Source organism: Pongo abelii, chromosome 8 (genome assembly GCF_028885655.2).
Source record: "Pongo abelii isolate AG06213 chromosome 8, NHGRI_mPonAbe1-v2.0_pri, whole genome shotgun sequence".
NCBI classification, from domain to species: Eukaryota; Metazoa; Chordata; class Mammalia; order Primates; family Hominidae; genus Pongo; species Pongo abelii.
In genome coordinates, this window is record NC_071993.2 from 51,489,845 (window position 1) to 51,502,577 (window position 12,733).

The window sequence follows — 12,733 nt, forward strand, 5'->3', positions numbered from 1 at the left end:
ATATAAAAGCTATAAAGAAGAAAATAAGCATCTCCTATAAATCTATCACACAGTGGTGACAATTCTTAAAGTACTGGTTAATAGCCTCACAGATTTTATTCACACAAATCTTATTTTAAAAAGAAAATTGGATCATCTTATACTATTTTACCCTCCCTCAAGCCTTCATGTATCGTGGGCATCTTTTTATGGTACTGGGATTTTGTGCTAGTAAATGCTGAAAATATGATGTTTTGCTTTACATTCCATTTTTAGAGTGGCATACATTGATTTATACTTAGCATTGTTTTAAGCAAACACAGATGCCAAAAATTACAACTGCAGAGATGCGGGAAAAGATGGTGAGGTTATAGGAAAAAGGATTAAGTGAGAAAGGCTTTGTTAAATTTATCCATTTATGAGTTCTGACATGTCATTTTTATTTTTATAAACCATACATTTCCCAGATGTTGAATACTATAAAACATTTTGCAAAGTGTAATTTTTCACTGCCATCAGAGACTAACCCAAGAGTAAGAAATTTCGAATATACCAAGGTAGCTTGACAAATTTGCGGATAAATTGTGGTTTAGAAATAGAAAACTGATTTGTAAAAATAATTAATATGATTATGAGTGGCTGAAAATATCCATCTATTTGAAGGGATTTCTTTTCCACAGTGTCATAGCATCCATTAAACATCAAGTTGTATCTATTGTCAGTCAAAGCCCAGCTCAAATCAGCATCTCCTCTGTTCCCTCTGCCAACAGGCCATTCCCTAGAGCAGAAGAATGAACACAGAGGGGCACTTGTGGCCAGGAACTCAGGCACTAGGGAGTCAGGACTAAGAAGATGAAGACCAAGAGAAGGAGATGAAAGAACACCCCATGATAATATTTAATAAAAGCAGGGCACATATATTAATTGTATTAATTCGCTCACTCATTCAATAATTATCAATCACCTATGTCAACTCAAGAAGACAGTTTCTCTCACTGGTTTGGTTAATAGTGAGTGCATGAATGTGGGTGTGTGTATGCACATGTATGTGTATAAACTTTAAACACAAGTGAATAAATTAAAAGCTATGTTAACATGAAACCTTTCAGACTTATTCTCTTTAAGCAATTTATGCAATGCTTGTGTTCTTAAAGTTCTTTCACTATTCTTTTACTTCTGGATGGAATACATAGAATACTTATGTTCTTTAAAAATTGGATGAAATTTTAATCATGTTTACATTAAATATACTCTGTAACATATTTTTAATATTTTCTTTAAATGGTGATTTTTAGACTTCTGCCTCTACTTACTCCTCATTCATTTCTGAAGAATCAAGTAGAGTTCACTTAAGAATAAACTTGTGTTCCATGGCTATTATCAAAAGACAAGAGATAAGTTTTGGCAAGCATGTGGAGAAAAGGAAACTCTTCCTTGTACACTCTTGATGGGAATGTAAATTAGTGCAGCCATTATGGAAAAATGCATGGCAATTTCCCAAAACATTGATCCAGAAATTTCACTTCTGGGCACAGATCCAAAGAAAATCAAATCAGTGTGTCAAAGGATATCTGTACTCTCATGTTCACTGCAGCATGATTCATAATGGCCAAGACATGGAATCAACCTAAGTGTCAATCAGTGAATGAAAGGATAAAGAAAATGTGGAAGACATACCCAATGGAATACTCTTTGGCCTTAAACAAGAATGAAATCTTGTCATTTGTGACAACATGGATGAACCTGGAGGACATTGTGCTAAGTGAAATAACCCACACACAGAAAGACAAATATTGCATGATCTCACTAGCATGTGGAATCTAAAAATGTCGAACTCATAGAAGCAGAGAGTAGAATGGTGGTTACCCGAGGCTGGTGTGGTATGTGGTAGTGGAGATTTAGGATATGCTGGTCAAAGAATACAAAATTTCAGCTAGAAGGAATAAGTTCAGGAGATCTACTGTACAATATGGTGCCTATGGATGATACAAGGTTGAATACCTGAAATACTTGAATACTTGTCAAATACATAAAAATTGGTAAGACAGATTTTAAATGCTCTCACCACAAAAAAATGGTAAGTATGTGAGTGAGTGGACATGTTATTTAGCTGGATTTAGGCATTCCATAACATGTACATATGTCAAAACATGTTGTACACCACAAATATACACTTTTTGTCAATTAAACATAATTTTTTAAAAAAACAATAAACTTACCTTCTAAATGGAAAGACACAAAAGTCAATAGGACCACTTACAGAGGATTAGCCTCTATGACATAGGTGTAATTCATGTTGTTGTCATACTGTTTTGGGTAATTTGGAGAAATGATGTAACCTGAAGGGCCAGTGAAATTTCTTCCACATCCTATGTGGGAACAAAAAGTCATCATGAGATCATTTTTTTCTCATGTGAAGTATCTATTTTATCAGTGAAGGAAAGATGCATTTTCCTCAATTCTCTAGAGTCCTAGTCCCCTGAGATATTCCAAATGGAAGAAGCAAGAACAAAGGGAATAAAGCTCTGATTTAAAAACATACATATGTGTATAATAAGAACATTATATATTTTTAGAAAATGCTGCAGAGTTTTACAGACTGAGTCCTAGAAATACCAACACAAATTTACTCATGCAAATCCCTTAATATTAAGGTATTAAGAAAGCATAAATTAGCAAAGGTCAAATATGGTTCATGTCGATAAAGAAATAAAACTGATAAAAATGATTTGCATCTGATTAGTACTTTACACACTTAATGTTTTTAAAATGTCTTATTATCAGAAAACTGCTATTTTCATTACCATTGTAATCTAGCCAGAACAATGGTTGCTTTTTAAAAATAGTTGATTTATTAATCCCAAATCTTATCAAACTCTTACATGCATCCCTGGTTTTCGAAACAAAAAGAAATATCTTTTCACCACTGAAATGATTTGTTTTCATATAACCATTGACTAGTTAATCCACTTCACTCTCTGATCTATCAAGCATGAAAATATCTCTGTCCTTTTAAATTGACATTAAAACACACACAAGTACACACATGGGCCACCTGCAGACCTAAGATTTAGTCTGGGGTTGTCTTCAGTACTTCCTTTCCAGCGCTCTCTGATTCAGGTCTGAAATCCCTGTCTATTGTATTATTTTCTCTAATTCCTTTCCTCAAACTTTTCCCTAAACAGTGGTTTGCCGTGAGTGGCTACTTGATTTAATTCAGCCAACAGGCACACGCCATTGACTCTCTGACTTGAAAACTGCTACATTTCCCACTAATCTAATAGTGTACAGTAGTTAGAAAAATAGATCCATCCTTCCTAATCAAAATTAGGAAGGAACATTCCCAAAGAAACTGGATCCCGAAGTTGACTGAGCACGAGAACCCTCTGGATGACAATTAAACATGCAAGACCTTGCTCATGGAAATTCTGAATTCAGACAGGCCTGGGGTGAGGCCCAGGAATCTGCATGTGTTTCAAGCCCCTCAGGGGATTTTGTGGTCAAGATGACACAGGCCAGGCACACCAGCTGTTTACTAACTAGCCACCTGTGCTCTGCCCAATATCAGCCCACTTTGGGTTCCAGGCTTATTTCTAGATGTTGGCTAGTAGCCCTCATGCCTTTTATATCACTTCTCAAGTCGGTTCCGTTCTCACTGATATTTGGAAGAAAGGTGTCTTCTCAGGATTAGGCGACTCCTCCTCCCTGTGGACCCCCCATGCTCCTCTCCTAGACCCCCAGGTTTAGCCAACCCTGCCTGCCTGCGACAACCACACTCCCTCAAGACCTCTGGGTTTGGTTCTTAGGGCTACTTACAGCTAACAAAGGACGCAGAGAAGCCCTGAGCTGGTGCCTCCTGAGACTGGAAGATGGCAGTGAATGTGTTGCTTGGAATGATGATGAGACCCAGAGTCACGTTCCCAAAGCCAGTGGCTAGCAGGGCTTTGTCGACCTCCTCAGTTCCTGCCCACACCTAGCAGGGTCATACACAGAACTTCCATGCTCAAGGTATCCCATCAATATTTTAATGCACTTAGGTTTCAAAATAATGGCACTCACAAGTATACAAAACTAAGCATAAGAGTAAAAAAAAAAACCACAGACAAATCTGCAGTATTTTCTTTTGAGAATAATTTTTTTAAAGCTACTTTTAAAATAGCATGTCCCATTCTTGACTTCTCTAACAGGATTGCTTTCCTTTTTGCATAGCTGGGTGGTGATTTTTTTAAAATCCAGCTTCCTGGATCACTGTTCGGTTTCCTCTTAACTTCTAGTTGCCCTGACCTAACCGAGCTTCCCTGGTGCTGAGGGAGCTGGAGCAGACAGGTGGGTTTGCTGGCACTCAGCCCTGCTCCTGGGAGGATAGCAAATTGTAGTCGCAGCTGGACAACATCACCATGCAAGAGGCACATTATGGCACATGAAGAAAGTGGGTATGAATTCCAAGTATATGTATAATCAGCACGAACTGGAATAAATCAGAACACTTCTTGGCTATGTTAAATTGTAAGGTCCATTTTGACAAAAGGCCGACATCCACTCAGTGTGTGCTACTCACCAAAGACTGGGTTGGCAGCTCCCAAGTAGACCTGGGCTCTTACTTAATTGGTCTGGCCACCTCAAATGACTGAATGTATATACTTATGCAAAAAACAGTTGCTGGGAAATAAATGATAAGCACCAAAATTCCAAATCAAACCAATTCTTATCAGTCCAGGGAAAACCACAGACATTAATCACAGAATCATAAATTTACATGCAAAATTCCAGCTATAAAAAAGGCATTGTGATGGGGCTGTTGAGAATATATAATTGGTGGCTTCACCTAATTGGGGGAGGTGAGCCTGCCCCGAGGGAACCCCGATGGCAGGAAGGGCCATAGCTATTTCAGAGAACAGAGAGAAAACCAAAGAGAAAGGGGTAAGGAAGTCTGCAGAGGGGACTGCAGGACACGTTAGAGATTCGGGCCACTGTCCTGAATACAACAAGGAGCCACCAGGAAGCTTGGTTTTTGGAAAACATTGCAATTTGGAGAATAAGAGTCAGAAAGGATGCTGGAAAACAGTCAGGTAGGTTTTTCCCTAGTTCAGGTGAGAGATCATGGTATCTGCAATATTGAGTCACTCAAGGAAAGTATGCATATTAGGTAACTAACATACATAACTTGGGGGAAAAAAACCATTAAACATTTAACCGGGTAAGGTCCTCCTAGTTCAGAGGTCTCAACTACGAGCAATTTTGGGACCTTTGGCAAGGTTTGGAGGCATTTTCTATTGTCACACTTGGTGTGGTGGGTAGTATCTAGTGGGTAAGGGCCAGGACTATTGCTAAACATCCTATAGTGCACAGGACAACCTCCCTCCTGACACAGAATTATCTCAATCAACGATGTAATTGGATGTGTATTAATCTTACTTGACTATCCAACATTTTCTTCACATGGAATGATACAAAATTAAATTACTCATTCCAAATATATCTTTTTCAAGAATATTCTTCACCTTGAGCAATAAAACATCAAGTCATTAAAAATATTTCTATTGGGAAATCAGTCCATAGGAAGAGGTGTGAAATAGCACTGATTTATAGCATTGGTTTAATAATTTTCAGCTCTTTAAAGCCATATCATTTCAATTGATTTTTAAGCACTTGGTATCCAGCCGTTAGTTATCCTACTGAAGACAAATTATATTTTCCATTTATTAGATAAGGGATGTGCCTGGCTCTGGACCTACTGAGAACAAAAGTGCAGATATTCTGCCAAATGCCTAGGATCTATAAAAATGTCAGGAAAAAAAATGCACATCCTCAATTTTACTTAATGATCTCTAATTAGATTTCTCCCTTAATCAACTACCCAAGGAAACAGTATATGGCAGTTTTCTATCCACATTTCATAAAATTATAAGCATAATTTATTAAGAGATAATCTGTATATATATTATATATACATACATATTTTTTATTCCGAGACAGAGTCTCCCTCTCACTCAGGCTGGAAGGCAGTGGCACGATCACAGCTCACTGCAGCCCCGAACTTCTGGGCTCAGGTGATCTTCCCACCTCAGTCTCCCAAGTAGCTGGGACTACAGGTGCGTGCCACCATGCCTGGCTAGTTTTTTTGTATTTTTTTTTTAGAGATGAGGTTTTACCATGTTGCCCCTCCTGGACTCAAGTGATCTGCTCACCTTGGCCTCCCGAAGTGCTGGGAGTACCGGCATAAGCCACCATGCCTGGCCCATATACTGTATTTTTACAAATATTACTAAACAGGCAAAGTAAGAAAGGCTAAAACTTAATAAAGAGCCTCACATTCTTTAATGAAGGAATCCAAGAATGCTTAAGTGCTTATTTTTCTAAATTCATTAATTATAGATCTGATATCTCTACCTTTTGGCCCAAGAACATAAGTTTAATAATAATGATGATAATGGTGATGATGATGGTAAAGAGCTATTCAATATTCATTTCTGCCTTGCCTATCAAGAACTCATTTCATTGGCTATATGACAGAGGACTTGTTAAAACTATATTGAACCTACAAATGTTACTCAATTGTCATCGGGTCAAAAACTTTCTCAATTTTCTTAGTGTTCTATACAATGTAGTCAGGTTGTAGGTTATATTTTATCATTCAAGTTTTTTTTTAAACAAATGTTTACTGATATAATTGCAGATTCACATATATTTGCAAGATATAATACAGAGAAATTCCTTATACACATTTCTGAGTTCCCCCAACATTGACATCTTGCAAAACTGTAGTATGCTATCACGATTTTACTGGCATTGATATAACTCACCAATCTTACTCAGTTTCCTAGTTTTACTTGAACTCGTGTGTGTGTGTGTGTGTGTATTAAGTTATATACAAGTTGTACACAATTGCATTCAACACAATGAAATTCCAACACCACAAGGAACCCTAAACTGCTCTTGTAATTTATAACCACACACAATTTACTCCTACATTGCCTTCTCTCTAACCTCTGGCTCTCAGTTTTCCATTTCTAAAACACTATCATTTCAAAATATTATATAAATGGAACAGCAGAATATGTAACCTTTGGGGATTGCCTTTTTTCACTTGGCATAACACCCTGGTGATTTGTCCAAATTGTTAGTCTGTGAATAGTTTGTTTTTATTAAGGAGTTACATTCCACAGTAAGCAAGTACCACAATTTGTTTAACCATTCACCTGTTGAAAGGCCTTAGTGCTAATTTCAGCTATTACAAATAAAGGTGCTATTTATATAGATCTGTACACAAGTTTTTTGAATAAACATAGTTTTCATTTCTCTGGAATAAATGCCCAAGAGTGCAATTGGTAAATGTTACAGTAAGTGCTTTGACAGGTATTTTTTTTTAAATAAGAAACTGACAAACTATTTTTCAGAGTGGCTGAACCATTTTACATTTCTACTAGCAACAGATAAGTGATACAGTTTCTCCACATCCTTGCCAGCACTTAGTGTTGTCATTGTTTTTTATTTTGGTCTTCCAATAGGTGTGTAGTGATAATCTCAATGTGGTTTTAATTCACACTTCTCCAGAAATTAATGATATTGAACATCTTTTCTGGTATTTATCATCTGTATAGTCTCTTTGGTGGAATATCTGTCCATGTCTTTTGCCCATATTCTAATTGGATTGTTTGTATTTTACTCTTGGGTTTGGAGGGTTCTTTATATATTCTAGATAGTAGTACATTGCCTATGTGAAGAAAATGAATGGACCAGTTACAGACTGGACAAAAATATTTCACATAGACAAAATATTTTTTAATTTAAATGAGGTAAAATTTATCACTTTCTTTTCTCTTATGAATCATTCTTTTGCTGTTTCATCTAAGACCTCTTTGCCTATCTCCAGGTCCTGAAGACATCTGCTATTTTTTTCTCTAAAAGTTTTATATTTTACTTTTCAGTCTATCATCTATTTTGAGTGAGGTTTTGTACAAAATGTGAGGTTCAGTTTGAGATTCATATTTTTTGCCTGTGGATGTTCAATTGCTCTAGTATCATTTGTTGAAAAGACTTTTCTTTCTACATTGGAATGTTTTTGCACCTTTGTCAAAAATCAGTTGAGCATGTTTGTGTGAGTGTATTTCTAGGTTCTTTATTTTGATCTGGGTTTTCAGCCAATACCACATTGTCTCGATTACTGTAACTAAGATAAGTGAGCCTAGGTAAATAGTAAGGTAGAATTCTTCCTCCCATTTTATTCTTCCTTTCCAAGATTCTTTTAGCCACTGAAGGGTCTGTGCCTTCCACATAAGTTGTGGAAAAAGTTGTCTATGACTACAAAAGACTTTGCAGGGAATTTAATAGGAATTGCATTAAACCTATCCATCATTTTGGGGAGAAGGGACATCTTCACTGTGTTAAGTCTTCCAATTCATAAATATAATTGTCTCTTTCATTTAGGTCTATGCCAGCATGTTATTATTTTTAGCACCCAGATTATGCACATATTTGTTTGGGGCTTACTTGGCAGTGAGACCATCACTACATCTACACTGATCCACCTGACCCTTACAAGGTGCTTCCCATGGGAAAGAATGGATGATTGAGGGAGACAGAGCTTTCTCCTGTTTGGCCTCTTACACCACAGCAGAAAATGATGAAAGGAATGACTGTTACTTACATTTTGGCCTGTTGTTTTAATCAGCTACTCCAACCCTTGGCAGCTCAGTTCTCTCCAGCTCAGCTCAGTGCTTAACAAGATATTCTTTCTGTTGTTGTTTTTTAGTTCAGTTTTAACATAGTCAAAGAACACACTCTGTATTTCAATTCCTTGACTTGTTTGAGGTTTTTTGATGTCTCCGGATGTGACCTACCTTGGAATGTTACAAAGGTTTCTAAAACAATGTGTATTCTGATGTTGCTGTGTGGTGTATTTTATATATATATATCTCAGATCCTATTAATTGATGGTTTTGTAGAGTTCTTCTATATCCTTGTTGATTACATGTCTAGTTGTTCTCTCAATTACTGAGAGGAGAGTGTTGAAGTCCTCAGCTGTAACTGAAAATTTGTCTACTTGTCTTCTTAGGTCTATCAGTTATTGCTTTATGTATTTTGTGGCTCTGTTGTTTGGTGCATACACATTTAGGATCATTATGTCTTCCTGGTGGATTGATCCTTTTATCATTATGTAAGATTCCTCTTTTTCTGTTGTAATTTTCTGTACTCTAAAGTCTACTTCATCTGATATAAATATACCCACTCTTGCTTGTTTTGGTTACTCTTTGCATGGCATCCTTTTCCATCCTTTTATTTCTCATGTACCTATGTGGTTGAATTTGAAGTCACTTTATTATCACTTAGGTCATGTCTTGGCTTCATAACCTGTATTGTGATTGATCTAACTAAACTATTTACAATTAAAATACTGATATATATATATATCAGTGCTATGTCTACATTTTATTATTGGTTTTCTATTTACTTTATCTCCTTTTTGGCCCTCTATTTCTCTTTTCTTGACTTCTTGGGGATTCCATTTTGATTGATATTAGCATTTTTCTGTACACCTCTTCACAGTTTTGGTAGTGGTTGTTCTGGGTGTGACAATATGCCTACATGATTATAGCAGTTTACCAGCGTCCGCATCTGACCACTTGTGGAAACATGATTTTCCTTTAGGTCCATATCATTTCCATATCATTTCAACTTTTCCATATCATTATATTAACTATCAGAGGGCATTATAATTTCTTCTTTCATTAAATATGATTCATAAGCTTTATGAAGAAAAGGATATTCTATTGAATGTATACATATTTTTGCTTTTTCAACATTCCTTTTTCTTTTCTCATGCTCCAAGATTCTTTAATAATTTCATTTTGTTTGAAGAACTTCTGTTTGACCATCTTTAATGGTGGGTCTCCTAGTGATAATTTTGTTTAGTTTTCCTTCATATAAGAAGTTTTTATTTCCTCTTTACTCCTGAAAGATAGTTTCTAAATATAAAATTTATGGTTGACAATTCCTTTGTTTCAGTACTTGAAGAATATAGTGTCAATTCCTTAGGGCCTCCATGGTTTCAGATGAGAAATCTGCTTTTATTCAAATTGGTCTTCCTCTCTACATAATGTCCCAATTATCTCTAACTACTTTCAAGACTTTTTGTTTGTCTTCAGTGTTCAGAAGTTTAATTATGATATGTCTGAATTTAAACTTCTTTGTGTTTATCTTGGTTTAGGTTCACTCAGCTTCTTGAACCTATAGGTGTGTTTGTTTCGCCAAATTTGGGAAACTTTACAGCCACTAGTTCTTCGATTGCTCTTTCAGTTGCACTCTGTCCTCTCCCTTTAAGAGAATGTTGAATCTTTTGTTATAGTTCATGAGTCCCTAAGTCTGTGTTGATCTAGTTTGTTTGTTTTTTCAGTCTATTTTTGATTTGTTGTTCAGATTGGGTGAATTCTATTGTTCTATCCTCAAGTTCATTTATTCTATTATCTGTCATCTCCATGCTACTATTAAGCCTATTCAGTACTTTCTTTATTTCTGTTATTGTATTTTTCAGTTCTATAATTGCTATTTAATTCTTTATTATAACCACTATTTATTTGCTGATATTTTCTATTTGTTACGAGAGAACTCATCAGTGATTGTTGAAGCATGATTATGGAAGCTACTTCAACATCCTGGTCATATAGTCCAACATCTGATTTATCTCACTGTTGACATGACTTGATTCCTTTCTCTTTCAAGTTGTGATGTTCTTAATTCCTGATATGACATGTTCTTTCTGATTGTATCCTGGACATGTTATTTATTATGTTAGGAGACTTTGGGTCCTATTTAAATCTTTTATTTTAGCAGGCAGTCACCCTGTTTATGTTTACCATGTGGCCTTGCATATTTTGTGGGCTAAGGTTCCAGTGGCTCTTCAATATTCAGAATCTGTGTGGTGGAATTTTGGTCTGCTTGGTTTACATGGTGCTACTAGGGCTCTCACTAGTTCTTGCTGGTGTTACCTGAGGGGCTCTGTGTGTTTCTCAATTAGAGGTAAAGAGTATACTAATTTTCCCTACCAATGCCACCTGGGTACCCCAATGTCTCTGGGTGGGAGAGGAGCATGTCTTGCTTGTGGGGACAAAGAGGCTTCTGGGCCACTTTCTGTGACTGGGACCCTTTTTTCCAGTCCCACCTGCCCTGGTGTTTCTGGGTAAGTGAAGAGAATCTCAGGTTTACAGGTGTTAAGTGGCTTCCTGCAGAGGCTGCTTGCTGAAGCTGGGTCACTTTACTGGTTCTGCCCACCCACACAGCATCTCTTGGGAGAAACAGGCATCTCAGGCCCAGCAGGAGAAGACGAGTACTTCCCATGGCCATTTATTTTTGGCAGGGCTCCTAATCCATCCCACTCACCAGCAGCGTTGGGCTTTCCCAGTATTGTCAGAGGGACCACCATTCAATCCAGAGGAGGAATGAGCCTAGGCCATTTTCCACTTTCCAGTTTTACAACTGGAGCACTTGAAAGCTTTACTTAAGTCTGAATACTTGATGTTGATTCATTTCATCAGAAGAGAGTTCATTTATTTCATGGAAAAAGCAATTAAAGAAAGTGTATATTAAATGTGTTTTATTATATGCGTATGTTATATACATATGAGATTTTCATTTAAACAGCAAGCATGGATGAATGAGATATAAAACATCATTTGAGAGGTGATATGAAGTAATAACACTGACAACAAAAGCCACTTCAACTCATCAAGTGATTTTATATTCCAAGTGCTTACTTAGCACTACCTATGTTATAACATCATATTACCTCCAATGCTTAAAACAGCCCTACTAACGAAGGAATCATGCTCTTTAAGTTGAATAACTTAAAGGCCAATTGTTTAATTAACTCAGAGAAGAATATGCAGGTGGTAAATATGAGAGATATGAATGAACGTGACCAGTGTTATTTCCACTGGAAAGGCACAGGGGAAATAAGACACTGTTTCTCTATAAGGCACAACCTTTTAGAGATATAACTTGGAAGATGCAAAATAGCACAGATGAAATGAATTTCTAAGACAGTCATCATAGTCACAAGTCAGTAGAAAGTGACAAACCAATGCCACCTGAGCAGTAGTTATAACTTTAGAGAAAGAGCCTTGCTCTCCTGATGCCCCATTTCCATCATTTTCACATGGGTTTCTCACAGTCTTTTCAGCCTGTGGGCTCTTAAGGCCCAACGTGAAGGCTGGAGTTAGCTGCTTCTTCAATGTTCCTTAATTTTTGTGGCATGCTTTAAATTTTGCCTGTGGCAGTACCCTACATTATAAAGGGCATTTTCCCTTTAGGATCTATTAGAAAAGTAAGAAAGAAAAGAAATTCTAACTCCTAACAGTCGAGGTTTCTCACTTTCACACTTTTCATCCAAGGAATCCAGGGGGCAACATTTTCTTACTTTGAGAGACAATTAATCATTTCTAGCTTAAACACTAATGTTCACAAAACCAACTTGGCTCCAATTAAATGAATAAGTGTACTAACCTTCACAAAGCTTTTCTGACATTGTCCATCACCGCAGGGGATTAGGAAGTTGTGTCAAAGCTGATCTCCAAGTGTTTACTTTTGTGAGTAATGACCGTCCAGGAACATCTGCTGTTTTGGGGAAAATTCTGAGGTCAGTGAGGGGATCTTATTGTACCATTATCGGAATGAAATATTCCACCACAACCTGAAATATTGCCATGTAACAAGCCATCAATCTGCAAGGAAAGTAATTTTTGAAACTCAAGACTGCTAC

At 36.8% G+C, this 12,733-nt stretch overlaps 1 protein-coding gene across 1 annotated transcript in view; it reads right to left on the reverse strand.

Annotated features, from left to right (window-relative positions):
• LOC100457610 (cubilin-like) overlaps positions 1-12,733 on the reverse strand; it is a 129,795-nt gene that overhangs the window by 73,804 nt on the left and 43,258 nt on the right. Inside the window, 1 exon segment of the mRNA XM_063727228.1 lies at positions 3,796-3,952. Coding sequence (XP_063583298.1) covers positions 3,796-3,952 — 157 coding nt within the window.